The 21,993-nt window shown below is 41.2% G+C and overlaps 1 protein-coding gene across 3 annotated transcripts in view; it reads left to right on the forward strand.

Moving 5' to 3' along the window:
* The window catches only part of LOC135211048 (putative neutral sphingomyelinase), a 71,527-nt gene extending 55,519 nt beyond the window's left edge, over positions 1–16,008 (forward strand). For all 3 annotated transcript variants that reach the window (XM_064244104.1, XM_064244105.1, XM_064244106.1), the window contains 2 exons: positions 6,492–6,603; positions 6,850–16,008. In XM_064244104.1, coding sequence (XP_064100174.1) covers positions 6,492–6,603; positions 6,850–7,250 — 513 coding nt within the window. In that variant the 3' untranslated portion in view covers positions 7,251–16,008. The remainder of the gene's footprint in view (positions 1–6,491; positions 6,604–6,849) is intronic.
* The last annotated feature ends 5,985 nt before the right edge of the window (positions 16,009–21,993 follow it).

The following is a 21,993-nucleotide window of genomic DNA, read 5'->3' on the forward strand; positions in this document are numbered from 1 at the left end:
TGGGCGGCTTTGGGAAAAACGCCGCCAAGGGCCAGCCCTACATTTTGGATAGGAAGCTGGCCATCCAGATCTTCCCCGCGGGCAAGTCGACGGGTTACGTCGACCCCTTGTCCGCTGCCCCACTGATAGCCTCCATCCAGCAAGACCTCCAGCAATCGTTTGGGGTCGTAGCCTCCCAGGAGTCGGTTCCGGACGTCGCTGCCCTGGACCTTAACCTAGAGCCCATGGCGGTAGGTGGGGAGGATTTGTTGGTTGAGGTAGGTATGTCGGGCGCCCAAGGTCTTTCCTTGGCGCTCCTGGATCTTCTCCTGTCCCCTCTTCTTCCGCTTCTTTCCAAGGCTTTGCGGGATCCGAGATCCCTATTCGCTCTCCCGCTCTCTCTGTACCTCCTAAGGAGAAGGGAAAGAGAGAACCGAAGACCTTATCTAAGTCGACTTCTAGGAAGTCCGTCCTTCGTCTTCTTCGGCTAGGAAGTCGTCGACTTCCTATGCCGATGCGGTGAAGGCAAAGCCGGGCTCTTCCCAATCGAAGAGCTCCAGAAGCAAGGCTTCGAAGGAGAAGGCTCGCACTCCCACCGAGTCACTGCCTTCTCCCGCCTCCGCTGCTTCCACTCCGGCTATGCCGGCAGGGGTAGCAAGCACCAGCACCTGCAGTCCCTCTACTGTCTCATCAGGGTGATGGAAACAGGTGGGCGTGCTAGTAGGCTCCTCCCAAATCTCCGCACTGGGAACGCGGTTCGAGCAGATGTTTGCCCAATTGTCAAACAGTCTGTCTCAAACTGGACAGTCAATCCAGGATCTCTCTAATAGAATGAGAGAGAATGAGGACCGAGTAGCTGGGCTAGCTCAGGCTCCTCCCCCAGTCTCCCCTGCATCTAGCACGGGGATTCTTCAACTTCCACCTTATGACTCCTTGCCAGCTTTCTCTATGGAGAAACCCATGGAGAGTAGCTGCCTACGCTCCATTCAAGGACGGAATGATTTCTATCTCGGAGTGTGGAACTCGAAGGATTGAGGACTTCGAGTTCTACCCTCCGGGTCTGACGCAGCCTTTCATCGGGTTATGCTAGGCTGACGCCAACGGCTCTCACGAGAGAAGACAAATCTCTAAGGAGTCAGTTCTTTACAGTAGAGATCACGCCCAGCGGGAATGAGTTCACTGCCTTGAGGACTGGGAGTGTACTAACACTAAACTCCAGGCCTACAAGAGTCCCTTCACTATTTTCGCGACGGAAGAGGAGGTCTCTCTTCCGTTCGCCACGAAATTGGTGGAGAAGTCTCTTCAGGCAGTCCTCAAGGATGAGCCCATTCCACAGTTGAGGGAGGCGGAGTCTACTTCTCCTCTCTTCCCCGCCTTCGGAGAATTGTGGGAAAACCTGCCAGCTACATTCACGCTGGGTAAACTCAAGCCGGACTGCGCCATGGACCAGTTCGGTGAGAAGTTTACCTAGGCTGCCGGATTCCCTAATCCAGGCAGAGTTCGAATGGCGCGAACTAGGTTTGGCAGGTCCCTCAATTCCCTCATCATTACAGAAATGGCTGCTCTTTCCTACGCTACGGAACCGCTGTTCAAGATTCTGGCGAAATCTCAGTTTCAGACGGTTCTGACGGACGCTTTTGACTTCTTCCAGGCTAGGAGGAACTGCCGGAAGCATGTCCTACAAGAGTGCACAATCAGGCATGAGCCTAATAGACTCTTGGCTGCAAGCATGTGGGGAGCGGATCTCTTCCCAGAGTCCGCAGTGAACGAGGTCCACCACGAAGCTGCTAGACTCAACCAGAGCCTTAGAGCTAGGTGGGGTATTTCCTCAAAGAGGAAACAGGAATCCGTTCCCACTGCTGGCAAGAAACCAAAGAAGGCTGGTAAGAGGTTCCAGCCTTATAAAAAACTCCAACAACAGCAGCAATTTGTGCAGGCAGTCCCAGTTACCCAACAGGGACAACCTTTCCTCCTGGTGCCCCAGCAATCTCAACCATCCACTTCCTACGCTATCTCGCCGGCCTTCAACCCTGCTTATGAGGCTCAAGGCTACTCTCAGCCGAGAGGTAGGGCGAGAGGTTACTTTCGTCAGCGTGGCGCAGGAAGGGGCACGAGGAGTAGACAGTTCAGAGGAGGGCGTGGTGGGCCAACCCGCCCATCAGCAATGAGGCTCCCCAGGTAGGAGGGAGGCTGTTCCTCTTCCGCCACAGGTGGGGGTTCAGCAATTGGGCACAGAGCATAGTGTCCAAAGGATTAGGCTGGAGTTGGATCAAAGATCCCCCTCCAATCAAATCATTTCATCAGGTACCGTCAAAGGAATTGATAGATTACGCGGAAGAACTCCTTCAGAAAGGAGCTATTGCGAGAGTCAAACATCTAAATTTCAAGGGCGCTTATTCAGCGTGCCAAAGAAAGGCTCAACAAAAAGAAGGGTAATCTTAGACTTGTCAAAGCTAAACTCTTTCATTCGCTGCGACAAGTTCAAGATGCTTACCCTCTCGCAAGTAAGGACCTTACTTCCGCGTGGAGCCGTCACATGCTCCATCGATCTTACAGACGCATACTATCATATCCCTATAGCCAGGCACTTCCGCCCATTCCTAGGATTCAGGCTAGGAAATCAGACATTCTCATTCAAAGTGATGCCCTTCGGTCTGAATGTAGCCCCCAGGGTATTCACAAAGATAGCAGAAGTGGTTGTACAACAATTGAGAGCTCAAGGAATCATGGTAGCGGCATACCTCGACGATTGGTTGATCTGGGCACCAACAGTCGAGGAATGTCTCGAAGCTACCAAAAAGGTAGTTCACTTTCTGGAACATCTGGGGTTCCAGATAAACAAAACGAAATCCAGACTTACTCCGGAATCTCATTTTCAGTGGCTAGGAATCCAATGGATTTGTCTTCCCACAATCTATCAATTCCAGTGGCCAAACGGAAGGAAATAGCAAAATCTGTCAGGCAATTCCTCAAATGCAAACAGACGTCAAGAAGAAACCAGGAGAGAATCCTAGGGTCTCTTCAGTTTGCTTCGGTAACAGATATCCTTCTGAAAGCAAGGCTGAAAGATATAAATCGAATTTGGCGGTCAAAAGCAAACTCCAAATATCGAGACAAGTTGTCAGTAATTCCACAGATCCTCCGCAACCAACTACGGCCTTGGTCAAAAGTAAAGAACTTAGCCAAGAAAGTACCCCTTCAATATCCCCTCCCAGTGCTAACCATTCACACGGATGCATCCCTGTCCGGGTGGGGGGGATACTCTCAGTTCAAACAGGTTCAGGGGACTTGGTCAGTTCAATTTCGCCAGCTCCACATAAACGTGTTGGAAGCAATGGCAGTATTTCTTACTCTGAAGAGACTGCTTCCCCCGAAGAAGTCTCATCTAAGGATGGTTTTGGACAGTGCAGTGGTAGTTCATTGCATCAACAGAGGAGGGTCCAAATCCAAACATGTGAACCATGTCATGATAGCCATCTTTGCATTAGCAAACAAACACAAATGGCATCTGTCTGCCACTCACCTGGCAGGAGTAAGAAATGTGATAGCAGACGCTCTGTCCCGGTCAGTTCCTCTGGAATCAGAATGGTCTCTGGACGTCAGGTCATTCCAGTGGGTGAGCCGGAGAGTCCCAGGTCTCCAAGTGGATCTCTTCGCCTCACAAGCGAACCACAAGCTCCCTTGCTATGTGGCCCCCAACCTGGACCCTCTGGCTTATGCCACGGACGCCCTGTCGTTAGATTGGAATCAGTGGAGGAGAATTTATGTTTTTCCTCCAGTGAATCTTCTCCTGAAAGTCCTAGACAAACTAAGGTCTTTCAAAGGGATAGTAGCTCTGATTGCACCGGACTGGCCCAAGAGCAACTGGTATCCTCTTCTCTTGGAATTGGGTCTCCGACCTCAACGGATCCCCAATCCCAAGCTATCACAATCAGTACAAATGAGGACTGTGTTCGCTTCCTCAGGAACTCTCCAGACCCTAACTTTATGGACTTCATGAAGTTTGCGGCTAATAAAGATGCTGACATTGATCCACAGAATATTCTCTTCCTAGAATCAGATAAGAGAGAGTCAACCATTAGACAATATGACTCAGCTGTTAAAAAATTAGCATCTTTTTTGAGAGAATCGAACACTACAACCATGACAGTTAATTTGGCTATATCCTTTTTCAGATCTTTATTTGAAAAAGGTTTAGCAGCTAGCACGATTACCACTCATAAATCGGCTTTGAAGAAAATCTTTCAAGTAGGTTTTCAGATAGATTTGACTGAATCTTATTTTACATCTATCCCTAAAGCCTGTGCTAGACTTAGACCTTCCCAGAGGCCTACTACAGTTTCATGGTTCTTAAATGACGTCCTCAAACTAGCTTCAGATACTGACAACTCATCTTGTACATTCATAATGCTCCTGAGGAAGACATTATTCTTATTAAGCCTAGCCTCAGGAGCTAGAATTTCAGAACTGTCGGCTCTATCCAGGGATGCGGGTCATGTGGAATTCCTCCCATCAGGAGAAGTTCTACTTGCTCCGGATCGTAGCTTTTTAGCCAAAAATGAAGATCCTCTTGCAAGGTGGGCCCCTTGGAAGGTTATCCCTCTTCCACAGGATCCTTCTCTCTGCCCAGTATCAACTCTTAGAGCCTTTCTATCTCGTACTTCTTCTAGATCCTCAGGTGCTCTCTTCATGAGAGAAAAAGGTGGTACTTTATCAGTTAAAGGCATTAGACAGCAAATCCTTTACTTCATTAAACAAGCCAACCCTGAGTCATTCCCAAAAGCACATGATATCAGGGGAGTAGCCACCTCAATTAATTATTTCCAACATATGAACTTTGAGGATCTTAGAAAGTATACTGGATGGAAATCCCCGACAGTCTTTAAACGGCATTATTTAAAGTCCTTGGAATCTTTAAAGTTTTCAGCAGTAGCAGCGGGAAACATAGTTTCCCCTGATACTGTTTAGTAGTTGTAGTATTGATCCAGGTCTCCTTTCTACCTACTTCAACCAACATGCCTCACCCTATCGTCAGGCTACTCAACATCATAGCCTTAGCCGTTGTATCATATAGTGGATTGTCCCTTATTTTTTTTTGCTAGGGACATCCACTTTTGTACTGATAATGTACTTCAGTGTACCTACCCTTATTTTTATGCTAGGGTAGGACACAATATGTTTGTGTATTTTCACCATTTTATGTTTATGATGAACTTCAGTCACAATGTGTTTGTATATATTTTGGAATATTTCTATTGATGATGGATTTCAGTGTACCTACCCTTATTTTTATGCTAGGGTAGGACACATGTATGTATATATTTTATAATTTTGTATTCTAGTTAAGTAAATCCCAAAATTTCCTTATTTTACATGCATCTCTGTAATTTACTTTAATTACCATTTAAGTACTTTAAGATTACTAACATCCTACTATTTTACTGTTAAAATAAGTTAGTTTAAGTGCTTAATTTGTATGCTGTAATTGATTTACTTATATTATATCCATCATTTTAAACTGTTTTTCATTGTTTCCTTTTCCATCTTGTCTGTTTCTCTGGTACTCTTTCATAGGCCGACACGAGCTGAGCCCAGAAAAGGGATTTTGACGAAGGAAAAATCTATTTCTGGGTGATTGGCTCGTGTCGCCCTATGAAACCCCCCCTTTTATGGTTTGTTTTCCCCCCCTTGCAGGACAAGATGTATTTAGCTGTTTTAATTAAGGATGTCCGCTAGGGGCGCTGCTGTCTGTGGCGTCCTCTAGTAGTAGTAGTAGAGGCTGCCTCGCCCGTTGGTATCAGCTCTCTCTTTGGGGGATTCTGATAGGAAGTTCTAATTGGTGTTTGGCTCGTGGTAGTGTTCCACACTCGCCCCTTTATCATACCGACACTTCTTTTTAAGAGTGAGCGAGTCAGTTTTACTGACATTTTCTTAATTTTGTTTTTCTCTGGTAATTTTAGGCTAATTTTACCTAGAAAGAATGATATTAAGGATACTTTCATAGGGCGACACGAGCCAATCACCCAGAAATAGATTTTTCCTTCGTCAAAATCCCTTTTTTAGCATCACGAGTTTTACATCTGTATCTTACATTTTCATTTATCATTAGTAGGATAATTTTCCATAGACTGAATACTTTTCTATCCTTAGAGTAAGGACTGAAATGTCATTAATGGCTGACAACCAGAACAAAACAGAATGTTTTAGAAATAAGTTTGTTCCATACAACCCTTTAATCATATGAGTTCCTTCTTTCCAACCAGAATGTCTTACTGTCTCTTATCAGTCACGGACAGTGGGGTTAATGAGAGAGAGAGAGAGAGAGAAGAGAGAGACGAGGAGGGGTGGGGAATCGAGAGAGAGAGAGAGAGAGAGAGAGAGAGAGATTTTTCTATCAGATTATGCTATAAATAAAACCTGTTATGCTTGTTACCAGTAGATTGTGCTTATAATGTTAAGTAGTTAAAGTACTTCTTTTTCAACTGTACATACTATAGTTTTTTCGGTTTCAGGTCAAAACTAAACTATGTGATCAGCCATGGCCACAGAGAGTCCCAGCACAAGAATTCAGTTTCTCAGATCACGAAGCTGTTCGAGCAACTCTGACCATAACTCCAGTCAAAGGTAATTAGTTATTTTGCCTTCCTAAAGAAAATGGCTTTTCAGTGTTCCCAATGTGTGGAGAATTTTTTATTTCATGTTTAAATGACATGCTTGTAGCTGCTTCAAATCGTTTGGGAATCATGTATGGGCCACTTACAGTAATACTTGCTGCTTAATTTAGAGGGATTTGGTCATTTCGTAATGGGTTGCAAGTTCATTTGTTAGGTTGCATGCAAAGAAATACTGTTATAGCCTTTCTTTTACCAGATGGCGACACTGATGAAGTCCCTTTGGATGCCAAGTATGAAACAGAATCCCTTCTGAACAGCTCAGCAGCTTTTGAAGAAGGGTTGAAGAAGGTCAACTCCAATCGTAAGTTCTACTTGACTCTTTGCGTCCTTGTTTCTCTCCTGCTAATCATAAATATTGTTGTGCAGGCTTCATGCAGTCTTGCATCAGGTGTGCCATTCTTCTTGGACTTGATGCTTGTCTTGCTCTCTTTCATTCTCATGTACATGATATACATGGGATTCACGTTTTACCACCTCGAATTCAACGAGGTGCAACGTGCGAAGCAAGGCATCGAGTGCGACTTGGAGAGGTTGCGGATCAGGAACGCTCAGACATTTGAGGAGGAAAGAAAAAGGGCGCTCACAGGTATCAAGTGACTCGCAGCTGGGAAGCAGGAGACCAAGAAGGCTGTTTAAGCAAGAAAATAAGCTCAAATTACATTACGTCACGTAAATCTTTCCTATGTATTTTTGTTTACATGTTGTAAGTGTTGCTTGTGATTCAAATCTGAAAAATTATCCTAGTACAAGGTAGTAATGACAATATTGATATGTTTATGTCTAAGCTGTTGTATGTCTTGTAATATTTAAAGTTTATATTATCACAGTAATGTGTTTCAGTATTTATTGTGTTTGGATTTAGCTCACAGTTATTGCTTGTTAAAACATTTACAGTTTAACTGATACTGCACTTCAGATAATTTCTTCTGTGGTTTCCAAGAAGTATTCCGACCTTTTGTCATCTAACACTTTAGGAACTATTTATGGCGCAATAATAATTATCTTTAGATAGCAAAAAATTCATATTTTTCAAAGAACAGTTTTATTTTGAAATAGCTACCTAGAATATTTAAGAGTACTTATTGCCCACAGAGTACAGTAGCCTGCACCAGTTATATAAAAGACTTTACACACAAACACACACACATATGATGTGATACGGAGCAATCTGCTTTAAATATTTTGGCTATATATGTGCTATCTATAGCAGTGATACATCATGGTAGCTTTAGACAATAGCTCCAAAATCTGCAGACCAATGTAAGCTAACGACTTCTCTAGCTCTTTTCTATTGTATATATATTAGATCTATTTTTGTAATCTTTGTAGTGTTAATAGCTCAGTTGATATCCCTTTTACATCAATGAGTACATAGTTCTATAATGTATGGCTGGATATGCAAAATACCATACTAGTCTAGATGGGGAATCCTAATGGGTGAAATTTATATATTTTTAGTAACATGCACCAATGCCAAAGTGGGTTCTTTGAATGAGTTATGAAACTGTCAACGTTTTATGTGTTTCCTTGTTGTGTTTGTTGTGTAAGTGTTATGTATGTATGTTTGATATGGCTCATTTATGAGATAGCATGTTGGAAATCCTTTTAATTGTCTGGCTGTTTTGTGTGACTTACAATAATAATCTACAACTACTAGTATCTTGGGCCCATGAATGTCTTCTATGATGTAAGAGATATTTAGTTAAGTTTAATAGGAACTTTGATTATTAATGTTATTGGTTACCATTTGATAATTGTTGGCTGTGGAAGACTGTGGGAAGTGTGAACCAAGTGTGAAAAGAGGGAAGTAACTTTTAAACAGTTTTGTATTTAGATCCTTCCCCTGTACAGAAAATGTCAACAGTAACCAGGACTTGGAGAAAAATATGTGTTGTGCAATTGCCATATGTATCATTTTTAAAAAGTTAAAATATCATTTTATGTTGTATTTGCCGAGAGATGTTGATAAATGACAGCAGTGCTGATATGGGGAGAATCATGTTTAGGAATATTAGTACTTAATTAATTGAAGCATGCCAGTACTATTACCAAGCAGAGAATGCTTTAGTACTAGTATACAGTAATGAAGAATCAGTTGTATGCATCTTGTGCTATGTTTGTGTAAATTGTGGTAAATTGCTTAATCATTGGACAGTGCAGATAATTTTTTTCTAAGAAGCCAAATTGCTTAATCTTTGGGCAGTACAGCTGATTTTTTTTTAAGAAACCAGCACTAAGTATGTTCACAAATATTACATGTGAAGTTTGTATGAAAGATTAACTTGTATTCTATGCATTTAGGGAATTATTTTTTGGTTGACAATTATGTGTAAGATACATTACTTCATTCTTTCTTGAAACAATGTTTTTGGCTTAGGTAATATAGTTATTATTTTGTGGCTGAAAATTGTGTGTAAGATACATTGCCATTATTCTTTCTTGAGACAATATTTTGGCTAAGTAATACAGTAAGATAATCCTCTAAGGAATCAATTTATCTGTCAAAGGGTTATTGAGATGTGATTCCACTAGAAGTATACATAGATGAAATCAGTGTAAACAAAGCCTATTTGGTTGTAAGTCTTTATTCTTAGTTTTCATGGAACATGTTTTAAAGTTAAGCATATTCTTCTGACCAAAGAAAATATTTGATTTTTACTTTACTCACATGATGTATTAATTTGGAAAGAACAAATTCTTTGGTTTATGCTTTTTAGGCTTAGTCTCCACCTCAGAGAAATTTTGGGCATTTTTGTATGAAAATTTATTATTTTCTGGATGTTGTGAGGGCATTTGAACTTTGAAGCACAAAGGTATCAGTCATGTTTTGAATTCAGTGCAGATGTGGTATTTCAGTGAAATAAGCAACTGTGCATAAATGTTCTTTTTCATATTTATCCTCCAGCCAAGGAAAGGTGTATGCACCCTATCCTGTTGAACTTCAAAAGTATTGTGGCTATTTTCATTGTATTCATCACCCAATTATAAATAAAGAAAATCTTTTTATTGAAAGTATAAAATTTGTCTGGAGAGAGTAAAATCCTTATTGGGAGTGTAGAAGATTCTACATAAGAGAAGTCATAATGAGACTAACTGTGAAATTCTATGTTAAAATGCTAATCAGATTCATAATTTTAATGTTCAACAAGGTCATACAGATATTTACATATTAAGTTTTATTTTGTGTTTATCATTTGAGAAATGCTTCCAAAGCTGGGAAAATCAATACATTGGGTTCCTTATTTTCCCTTGTGTTTATGTACTTTCATTAGGTAAGATATGCACGTAGAATAATTGGGAGACAGGAATACATGGATTAGCCTAAATAAATAATATTGCAGAAATTTTATGTGACTTAAACCCTATTTTCATCAAATAACTAATTTTATGTAGCATCTCTTTAGCTAAAAGCTAAAGTTTATGTATATTTCTGATATTTTGTAACATGATTAGAGATTTATGAACATATATGCATAGCATTGTTTTGTTATTACATATAATGAATTATTTTACAAATTGAATTTTTGTCATACATTATTTTGTATCAAGGTATGTGTCGTAAAGGAATTTTTCCATTTAATAATTGGTATCCTAATTGTATTTCATTCGCTAATGTTAGTATTAATTGTGCAATATTCACCGAAAGATGAACCTATTTACCAAAGGAGGAGCATGTATGAAAAGCAACATGTATACCACTCCCCTAAATGTTGATGTTTTATAATTGCTGGCTGAATTAATTTTCTTGTATCATTCTGTATGCATATATTAATGTATACAGCCCTCACCTGTAATGTGCATGTTTACATAGTGTACGATTCACTTGGTCCATAAACCCCACCCTCCCTGGTTTTATATCCCTTGGATCCTATGGCATGATATGGTGTCGAAATCTGTGAGCCCAAAGAGTGGTCAGGAGGTCAAAAGTGGCACTATTCCAAGGCTTACCAGGTGAGCATGACAGTTCCCCATTTACTGAGGGAGTGTTTGGTAAGATCATCAAGGCAAGAGAGAGGTGTGTGGTGTCATGGTATAGGGATATCAAAGCATTGAACCACCCACCTGCTTCTACGCAGTGCAGGGACTCCTGGTTTGGAGAGATGCTGTGATGCTACTTCAAGTGTCATGAGAGAAAAAATTTGATTTTTTTATGCCTGTTTCTTCGTATCCCAGAGCTATGTTTGCTGAAGTTGACTGCTTCAGCATGTCAGAAATACAGTAAAGTTGGAGGTTTTGAAGAAGGGAGAGAAAGCAAACGCTTTTTGCATGTGAAATTGGGCTGGCAGAGTCAGCAGTGAGGACAATATGGAAGAATAGGGATGCCATTAAGAAAGTTGTGAAGATGTACAGAGTATTTTAACACTTGATGGCTGAAGCAGAGTTAGCAATCCTTCTATGGTGCCATCTCGCAACCTTTATAAGGAGGAAGATGATGGCGGGGTTATCCCTGATGCCTGGATACATATGGGAACAGAAGGAATTTAGGCCTGTGTTGGCTTGCTGGTTCATTTCCTCAAAAGGAAGGAGCCACAACACATCAAACTTGCTAGGGAATTAGAGTCAGCTGATGAGGATCATTGTAGTTATGATCCTCGCCAGGTTTATGAAGTGGATGAAACGACCCTGTATTGTGAGGCCATGCCAACTAAGGCATATGTAAGACTCAGAAAATGAAAACTCAGAAAAAAGCCAGACAAAGGAAGGTAGACAAGAGCAAGCTGACCATCTTGTCTGGGCTGTATAAGATGCAGTCTGTCATCTTGCACTTAGCAGCATTTTATTTATTTATTTTTTTTTGCTTAAAACCCATTGCATTCTGGATACCAAGGCCAAGTATCATGAGCTTGGTATTCCTTGTTCCAAGTTCCTTTCATCTCACCTGGATAGAAGACATCAACAAAGACTGCAATATCGTGTTCTCATGCCACCTTACACCACTTCCCTTGTACAGCCATTGTTGGATCAGGAACTCATCACAACCATGAAATAGTTTTACCATTTGCAACTTTACAACTACTATCTGTGACAGTCATGAGGAAGTGTTGGCAATGACATTGAAGAAGGGCAGCAGCATTCACCACTCACACCATCTCCAGCAATTGCACCTTCACCTTCAGCTCCAGAAATGTTGGTTATGAAATTTGGGCATAGTTTTGTGTTGACAAATGCCAAGGATTTCCTGCTCTCAGCATGGGACAACGTGAACAGTGCAACAGTCAAGCATGTCTGGCAGCTATTTGTGCCCCATTTCTTCTTCCCTGCAGCATCCCTCAGCCATTAAGTCACTAGGAGAGGCAGAAACAGCAACACTAGATTTCACAAGGTATCCCAGGTTCAGGAAACGCACACTGGAGCAAGAAATTCTTACATCGTGTGAACAAAGAGCTGATGCTCAAGTAGAATCAGATGAAAATAAAGATGACCAGAAAGACAGACAAGAAATGGAGAGAGGAAACACATCTATGCTAAACATCTGCCACATTTTGTGTGCAGTTGACTGATAATCAAAGAAATTGAAGCACAATAGAATAATAAGCAAAGAGCAGAGGTGCGTTTGCACTCGACAAGTCTTCTGTTTTTAAACCGAGAAACCTAACAAAGAAATAAACAGGCAACAGCAGGCAGTCATTGCTCATTACAGGACAATCCAGACATTCAAGAAAGTGTTGAGGAAAGTGCCTTGGAATGAAGACAGTATTGTATAAGTGGTGTTTGTCTGATTTTAATGGTGATGAGTATGTTTGTTTTTTGAATGGTGTTGGGGGGGGGAGGAGCAACAGATGCAACTCAGAATCCCATACACTGTATTGTGTCTTAGGATAGGCTAGATTAAAAGTACATAACCATATTCTCGATGTTTTCTATCTTTTGTTTAGTTACTTTGTGTCTATTTTGGCTACAAGGGGACTAAAATGTCAAGGATGGAGAGGGATGCTGCCTATTAGTAATTTTCCCCTTAAGTGTCTGTATTCCTATTGAGCAAATTCAGTGTGAGAGAGCACGTCTTTTGTGCTTGTAGGCGCGTACTACGGGCGAGGACTGTATACATATACACAATAAGAATGTTCTTTTCTGGGGACCACTGATATATTTATTTTTGTCTGTACAATAATATCTTGCTGTTGCAACATTTCCATTGTTTTGTAATTGTAAATATTTTTGTGAGTTTTTTTTTTTTCTTTTTTTTTTTCTTTGTAACAAACTTTAGTCCCACAAGAAATGATATATAGATTTAAGGATGGTAATATGGTTATAAGCTTCTATTTCAAAGATGCATATTTGCTAGAAGTGACCAGTGAGGGTGTAAAGGAATCCTAATTGTTCAGCTAAATGGATGAAAAGGGGACCAGTTAGTTTTAGGAAGTTAAAAATGTTTGTTCCTTCGAGAGTACAAAACATTGCCTTTTATATAGAATTGTTCAGTGTGAGCTGGAAACTGGTCAAAACTTAGGTAAACAAGGTTGGTTGTTAACAGGTGGAGAGATATGGGGTGAGTGGGGGAGTATCTTTACTCACCAACTATCACACACTTTTCTTTCATCCACAATAGAGAGCAGATGTCTGTGCTACTCTTTGCTGTCCTGACTGCTGGTTGAGAACTTGGATTTTAGATATGAGTATTTGTTCATTGCAATTCTTTTTAGGTTAATTATATTAATTCTGTCTTATTCTTACGGAATAAAACCTCAATTAAGGGCTCTTACTTTTATAGACTTCTTGCTAAAAGCGGCCTGCACTTTGCCAGGAATGTAGCAGCTCCTAATGGAGAGTTCATCACCAGCTATTTCATTTGTTGACTTAAATACTAATAATATTACGGTACGTACTGACTTTTCTGGTCTGTAACATTTAGTCATTATGGAAGTTCCTGCAGAAGTTTGATCTACCAAGGATTAGGTGATCCTTCTGTTGTGGCCTTCCTAATTTGACCTGGCAGAGAAAAGAGGCCTTCATGATCTACTGAGGTAGTTACTGATGGTCTTAGCTTTATTGAATGCTGCAGAGGAAAAGGGGTTTCTGGTTACAATAGTCCTTCCTGGATAGATTCCTCTGATGGGGTTTGACTTGGTCTTCAGTTCCTGATTCGACCAGCCCTGTGTTGTAAGGGAAGCAAGGACAGCGGAGGGAAGAGTAGGAGAGTGGTTAGTGCTCTCCTATTTTTTTCTTTGTCTTATATGTGGTTGTCTACCTCCACCTCAACCCTGCTTTCTTAAACCATGCCGCCATGCTTCAAAGATGGGGAAGTCTAGTCCTTGCATAAAGTCTTGGTAAGCTTCTCCCATGGGCTCTTCCCCTTGGGGTAGGGTGGGGTTGTCTAGTCACTGGCGACGATCGGTTTTCCCGGGTAGAGTTGACACTACGGTGCGCAGTCCAGGAAATCCTGCAGGGAGAGCTCTTAGAACTCTTCTCCCTTTGTGGGCATAGCTACCCATGCAGTGGGTAGTAAGTTGGGATTGGTGGTGTTGGGGCTTATTCACTCTCGTTCTTTCTTAATTTACTGAGTCTTGTGCAAGGAGGTGGCTATTATTTAGTCATAACAGGGTTCTGGCAGTGACTTTGCCTGGGCTTCCAAGGATTGAATGGGACAGAGCAGTCCAGTTTTTCATTTTCTTTCAGACTGCACTGGAGCAGCAATAATCATGGTATATTTTGCTTGTGGTGAACAAATATCCTAGCGAGTATTGTTCTGGCCCTCGGTCTCATTTTCAGAGTTGCCCTTCGGGTAAACTCGGAAGGTGGTCTACGGGGTGGGAATTGCTTTCATCTCCAGTGGATTGTGCAAACTTCTGCCCTGCCACTTTCTTGCCTGAGGAAGAGGTTGAGTGATTCCTTTGGAGTAGGTGATTGGAGTCAAAAGGTAGGAATCTCCTTTCTAGTACACACTCTTTAAGTGTCATTCTACTGGGTGAACTGGTTCTCTGTAAGAGAGAAGTATTATTGTGACTACTTAAGGTCTTGATGGGTTTCTCACATTTTTGTCGCAGGTAGAAGCTAAGTGAAGTCCAACCTCATCCTCAAGCAGCAGGTAAGGTACCTGAGCTTAGAGTACCTGAGCTTGCTGACACTTGGCAGTGAATAATTAACTTTAGATGGCCTCTCGTGCTGATAGGCCTAGAGAGGTAACTGTGTGGTTCCTGTCTTGTGAGGAACAGTTTTCATAGTCTTGGCAGGTGGTCTTAAGTCACCATGAGGTATCTAGTTTCACTTGTGTGAATCTTCATGCTGATTTCCTTGTCTCATACAGCACTCAAATACCGATTCAGAGACTTCTTACTGCTTCACTTTTGAAAGTGAGTATTAAGGGCATTTTCATTTTCTTTGGCAACAGACATCGGAAGATTTTCAGTATTCTCCACCTCTGGTATCCCTTCAGTTTTAGAAGCATCTGAGGTGGGGGCACTCATCAGGTATGAGTTTTGTCTTAGATTTGTGCCTAGAAATCAAGGCATTAGTTTGTCAAGGCATTAGTTTGTCCTTCACTGTTCAATTGAATTTTTTAGTTTCCAAGTAATGAGGGGGGAGTGTCCGACAAATCATTGTACCGAAGAGATGTCGCTCACAAATCCAGAACACTTTTTCATGGGGGCACATGACTGCTACCCAACATGTGTAGTCACCCAAGCCTTATTTTGGACTAGGTCATTACCTTGACTGATATATTAAGCCAGGTGTAAGTCAGGAGGTGGAAGAGGAATGACTAGATTCCATTCCATTCACATTCCCTCTTTCGAGAGCAGGATATGGGCCGAAGTTTCACCTCAACCGTCCTGTTCAGTCTGTACAGTTAAAGGGGTAGTCCCCACTCACCTCCCATTTTCACTTGTTATCCACCTTGTTACCAAGTTTCAATCAGTTTCCAGCTTGCTTTGAGAAATACTTCTAAATAAAAGGTGATGGTTTGTATACCAGAGAAAATTACAAATTGTGTTATTCCAAATTTGTTATTTTTTCCTTGGTTTTTTAAGTCTGAAATTTAACAAAGTTTTAAAAATGCTTTGTTTTTAAAGGATAGTTTGCCTGATTTTCAGTTAATGGAAATTTGTATTTTGTAAATCTGTGATCTGTTTTTATTGCATAAACTTCAGGAGGGACTTAGTACATTTGTACTTGTGATCAGAATGTTTAGACTGTTGTTTGTAGAGCCTAATACTTTTTGTTTTATTTTAAATGTTTTGAAGACAATGGAAATAATATTACTTTATTCTATTGAATGATGCATTGTATATTTTTGTGTGTTTGGCAGTATTTATGGAGATGGCATTTTATGACCTGACAAATAATTTATGATTTCTTCAATAAACTGGCTGAGCCTGTCATATGCTAATGTGTTATTAAAGCTGAACTATAGCTAGCATGTGTAGTTTTAGTTTTATATCCTGCTTGCTGATTTTCTTTTGAGAAATGCATAGGTTGAAATAGAAAAAGGCTATGAAATGTTCCTGTATAGATTTTGCTTGTCCGTTGCTTTCATGGAGTTTTAGTTTTCACGTAGCTGTGTGTGCCACAGATTGGCAATGGCTTATGTTTATGTAGACTACATTAAAGCCGGTAAACTTTGCTTATTGCTGATAATGACATCTACAAACAACTTCAGCAGTGCATGCAGTTTTTGTTTAGTCCTGTGAGAGTTTTAAATAAATTAGCGTAGTGTTCTGGCTAAACTACATGATAATATTGCAGTTTTTATTATTTTGTTGTTGTAGCATATCCATTCCAGTTTTATATAAGTTATTTTTGTTGTTGTATTTAGACTTATCTGTGAAAGCAGTTGCATGAAGAAAATTATAACAGATTGCAGGATTAAATTGTAATGATTTTACATTATCAAAGAAATTATTAAATGAATCTATAGCAAGTTGGATAGCTAGAGACCAAAGATGGAAAATTTATGGCTTTTATAAAATTTTCTATGGAAAGATAACTTTGGACCATAGCATAAACTTTTATATGCCGAGGCTAATTAAGATTTATTTAAAATTCTGCACTGTTTTGTGTACGTAATATGTACGTACTTGCCCTTCCTAAAATAGTACGTATATATTGACAGAAAATGCAGGCACCTTTGGTCATGATATACAACATTCATGATACCAGAGATGTAGAATGGTGCAACCTTTTTGTTAAAGTTCATTACAGTTTACTAGATTAATAATATTACCCTTCTAATGGAGAATACCTGACCTTCAGTTATAAACTAGATAATTTATATTAAAATGTATTGCAATTGTTCTTACAGGAATACAAACTTGCCTTTCACATGGGAAGTTCTTTCAGCATGAGCTGGAACTGGTAAAAAATATGGTAACAAGTTATTAACACTGGTTAACAAAAGGTTAGATGGGGGCCGAGTGTCTCACTCGTCGACTGTTGCATTCATTTTTCTTTTGGCTGCGATAAAAAACAAACGTGCTACACTCTTGTGCTGCCTGGTGGTTGAGAACGTAATCGATTATGTAGATAAGTATTTGCTGATTACCATTTTTTTTTTCACTGGCCTACCTAGTTTACTAAGTTACCTCGGAGGTTACTCCAGAGGTGCTACGCTCAGTCCAGTTGCTGTGGTCACAGTTGGCGTTTGGTGTTTTCAGGTCGGGAAGTACCTATGCCACTGGAGTAGAGTGGAACCTTCCCAGCTGCTTTCACAGTGTTGCAATTTCCCTCCTCCACTAACCAGAGTGAGGATTACGTATCTGTATTGCCATTGGTGGTAGGAGCAGGGAGTGGAGCCACAGATCTTAACAGTCCTTTGGAACAGCTGCAGACTTCTGTTTAAGGGTGTTTGTCTTTCTTTTTTTTTATACACTGAAGAAGTTCCTCTTCTTTCTCCAGGTTTGCAAATATCTTGGGCTCTGCTGGCAGAGGTGGAAGTGATGATGGGGAAGGATGCTTTAGTAGTCACAGAGCACCAATTTTCTGGTCAAACAGTTGGGTTTTAATGGCAGGGAAGATGTATAGGGGTTAGATACTGATGTTCAACCTCTCTTCACATTGAGTTTGTGTTAGAAATTTGTTCCTGTTTCATTTGATGGGTACAGATTAAACACCATCATACATTTGAAAGAGCTGCAAGATGTGTACGTATGTACTTCTACTAACAGGTACCCATTCTTCAAAACTCTCAAGAGTATCTCTACTTTGCTTGTGGCAGTCCATCTACCTAGTTAAGTTGCTGGTTCACTGGTAGCTGGACTGGTCTATGGTGGAGGAGGCAGAACAATGACAGTTGCCTCAATTAATCTCCTAAACATTTTTTAATCAAATCCTGCATTGAAGTACAGGGCTCTTTCAAGCTGGAAAGATGGGAGCCTTCCTAAGCAACAGATACATGAGCTGGTTAGGTAGAAAGCAGAACAGCATTTCAGTGGGCAGCTGGAAAAGCATGTGATGAATGGGCAGGCCAAGCATGAGTGGGCCTGATCGGCGTGCTCCGGGGTTGACTGGCAAATTCTGATGGGCTTACCCGTGAATGTTATCCACATGGATGAGGCTATGGAGAGGTGGGCGTACCCGACGATGCCAGTAGTGTATTCAGTGCGGTACGATAAACATGGTGCCTACCGCAAAGAAGATAGTGTAGCATGATAATTGCTTTGTGTGTGATGAAAAAGAAGAGAATATGGTGCAAAGAATGGCTCAGTAAAAGAAATGTATATGGTTAACGTATGTCTCCCAGGGTCGAAATTCAAGCCATCGGGCACCGCCATGGTGATTTTGCTACAAGACCCATCGCGCAATTTGACAGTTTGTCCATCAAGTGTGCCCGTTAGAGGGGAAGTCCGCCGATCAGGCCCGATCGTGTGGACAGGCCTTTACAGACTGAAATTAGTAAGAGCTGGCACTGAGCAGACAGCTTAGCAGGGATTCTGCTCCCAATCAAGAAATCAAAGCTGAAGACTTAGAGGTGGACAACATAGACTTGGATATAGCAATACTCTTGGCATATCTCCTCTTGTATGTCACCCGTATGAGGAAGCACAACCAATTGTAACATATTGTACAAGTTAGGCCATAAGAGCACACCCAGTCATAGCAAGGAATGCAGGCATTATTCTTCTTTGGCAACCCTTTAAATGTTTGCTTGAGCATATTACAAAATCCAGAAGGGGCAGGGTATACAAGAACCAAAGACCTAAAACTGTCACAGAGCAAAATATTACTAAAGTCAGTGCAGAAAAGTGATTTTATATGCAGTGCTTACAAAGTTAACATAATATCAAAATACCAAGTACTGTACAAGGCTATAAGGGATAAGTGTAAAAATACTATTAGTAACATCACCAAACCAACTAACTAACGATTGCAGAACGTGTAAATACCAGCACAATTACAGTACTGCTAAGTTGTCAAAATCTTTTTATTACATATGAAGGATCAAAAAGTTATGAAAATACTATGAAAAGGGAAATTAGAGGAAAAATTAATTACTGCATTAACAAAGAATACTTCCTGATCGTATAGTGAAGGAAACAGTCAAATGGTCAGGAAATTCTGTACAGCTGTTAACTGTTCGGCAGACATCTGAAATGTGTGGCAGGTGTCTGACAGGTAATGGTGCCTCTGGTAATGAATTTGCTGTGCCACTACTGTTTGTTGCCTGTTAGACAAAAGTATACTAGTACCTGTGGACAGTCAAAGGTCATAAATGTGGGCGTATGTGAGTGATGGGGTGCGATGCAATTGAAAAATGTAGCAAAGGGTTAAAACTGTCAAGACCTATGAACATACATACAAGGTCTCATTTGTACTGTACAGTCTTTGCTGAATTAAAAGTTAGGGCTGGAAGACCAAATTACATACAAAGACCTTTTATTCTATAAGGGCTGTAGGAAGTGGAATAATATCCTTTATTTCTGGATGTTTGGAGAGTTATGAATGGGAGGAATAGCCTGCCAAGATGTTCTCCGAGCTGCTGAAGCAATTGGATTTGTGGCAGAGATTACACGGCTAAGAAAGCCTTAAATATGGGTGAGGAAAGCCTCTCCTGGAAGATATCTAAAGTGTTTGTGACTAGGGAAGAGATGAAGCTATTTTGATGTCATTCAGAGAATCCCAGGACACTTTAGGGATTTGCCAGGAAGCAGCTTTGTGAGTTCTGTAAGTTCAACAATGGTTTGGTGTCAACCATGCTTGGTTGTGTTTTGCTGTTCCCTGAGTGATATGCCAGATGAAATGACCTCCCAAAAAGATTCATCCTCCTCCTGGAGAATGATCATAGTAACCTCAGCTCATGGGGGATTGGTTTGACAATACACTCACTACCCTACTTACAAATGAGTTACGTTCTGGAAAGCCATTTGTACATTGAATTGTTTGCAGGTTGGATACTGTGCTCTTCATATCTATTTAAATACAGTATGATATAACAGCAATACAGTACATACTATACTTTTTTAACCTAAAACACAGTACATTGTACATCAGTACTGTATGTGCAGAATAGGTGCACAAAACAAAATTTAAACTTAGGATGGCAAAGGGGAGCACTCTGAACACAATCTTAATTTGCAATCCCATTTGATTGTATCTGAATGTTTGCAAGTACAGGGGGTCCTTGAGTTACGACGTTGATCCGTTCTTAAGATGCGTCGTAACACGATTTTTAGCGTAAGTCGGAACATTGAAAAATACCACATGATTTAATGTAAATACCTATCAATAACAACGAGAGAACAATTCCTTACCTTTATTAATTTGATTGGCTTGCACACTGGAGAGGAAGCTGCGGTGCTGGAGAGACTGGGGGAGGTTAGTGAAGAGAAAAAGAACCTCCAGAAGATGCTGAGGCAGGTGATTCTTGAGGTGAGGCAGAACATACTACTGGAGATGCTGAGGCAGGTGATTCTTGAGGTGAGGCAGAACATACTACTGGAGATGTTGGGGCAGGTGAGTCTTTAGGTGAGGCAGAACCTACAGAAGGTGCTGGAGATACTGGGGCAGGTGAGTCTGGGTTAGCAGAACATTCAGAAGGTGCTGGAGATTGTGGGGCAGGCGAGTCTGGATTAGCAGAGGCAGCTGAGGTAGAGGGTACAGGATCTCCTGCAGGCCTCTCTACCTTCTTAAAATACTGCTCCAGGTTAGTCTGAACAGAGAGCGACCTCTTTTCATCCAAGATCTCCTTGTAACACTGCATCAAATCCATGACGCCTCTGGAAACCCTAGTGAACCTGTCCAAGTTGGGATCCTGAGCCTCAAAAGTTGACAACGCTTGCTGCAACTGTGCAAAACCTCTTGTCAAGTCCTGCCTTGTGAAAGCCTTAGGCTCTGGGGTGGGTGCTTCTTCTTCTTCCTCTATCATCTGCTTCTCCAGTTGTATCAGGTCCTCAGCAGATAACTCCTCGCCATGAGACTCCAGCAGCTCTGTAACATCATCAACCTCCATCTCCAAATTGATTTCCTTACTCAGGGCAACAACGTTCTTGACAACTAGCTGAACTGTGTCCTCAAACCCATGGAAATCATTCACAAATTGAGGACAAATTTTCTTCCAGACACCATTCATGTTTGTTTGCTTAACCTCCTCCCAGGAATTAGCAATGTTCTTTACAGCATCAAGGATGTTGTAGGATTTCCAAAAGTCCTTCAGAGTCAAGTCCTTCTTGGTTTCAGTTGCCTGTAAAGCCATAGCAATTGTCCTTCGTAGGTAGTAGGCCTTGAACGAAGCAATCACTCCTTGGTCCATAGGCTGTAAAAGGGCCGTGGTATTAGGTGGAAGGTAAACCACCTTGACATTAGGGTTGAAGTCTCCCAGCTGGGCAGGGTGTCCAGGGGCATTGTCCAGCACTAGCAACACCTTAAAGGGGATACCCTTGGAGGCGCAATACCGCTCCACACTTGGAACAAAATGGTTTACGAACCAGTCCTCAAACACTGCAAGTGTCACCCATGCCTTCTTGTTGGACTTCCAAATTACTGGTAGTTGACCCTTCCAAATGCCCTTGAGTGCCCTTGGATTTTCAGCCTGATACACCAACAAGGGCTTCAGTTTGAAGCCGCCAGCAGCATTACCCCCAAGAAGTAAAGTTAGCCTCTCCTTGCTGGCTTTATGACCAGGTGCTGACTTCTCCTCCTTGGCGATGTAAGTGCGGTTAGGCATACGTTTCCAAAACAAACCTGTCTCGTCTACGTTAAACACTTGCTGAGCAGAATAACCCCCCTCCTTAATTATCTCAGACAACGCTTTAGGAAATTCACTCGCTGCTTTCTCATCCCCACTAGCAGCTTCACCTTGCACTTTAAGGTTATGGTAATTGGCCCGAGCCTTAAATCGCATAAACCAACCCCTACTAGCCACAAACTCTTCACTTTCACTTCCCTCCCCCTTTTCTTTTTTCAACGCTTC

Source organism: Macrobrachium nipponense, chromosome 4 (genome assembly GCF_015104395.2).
Source record: "Macrobrachium nipponense isolate FS-2020 chromosome 4, ASM1510439v2, whole genome shotgun sequence".
In the NCBI taxonomy this organism is placed as follows: domain Eukaryota; kingdom Metazoa; phylum Arthropoda; class Malacostraca; order Decapoda; family Palaemonidae; genus Macrobrachium; species Macrobrachium nipponense.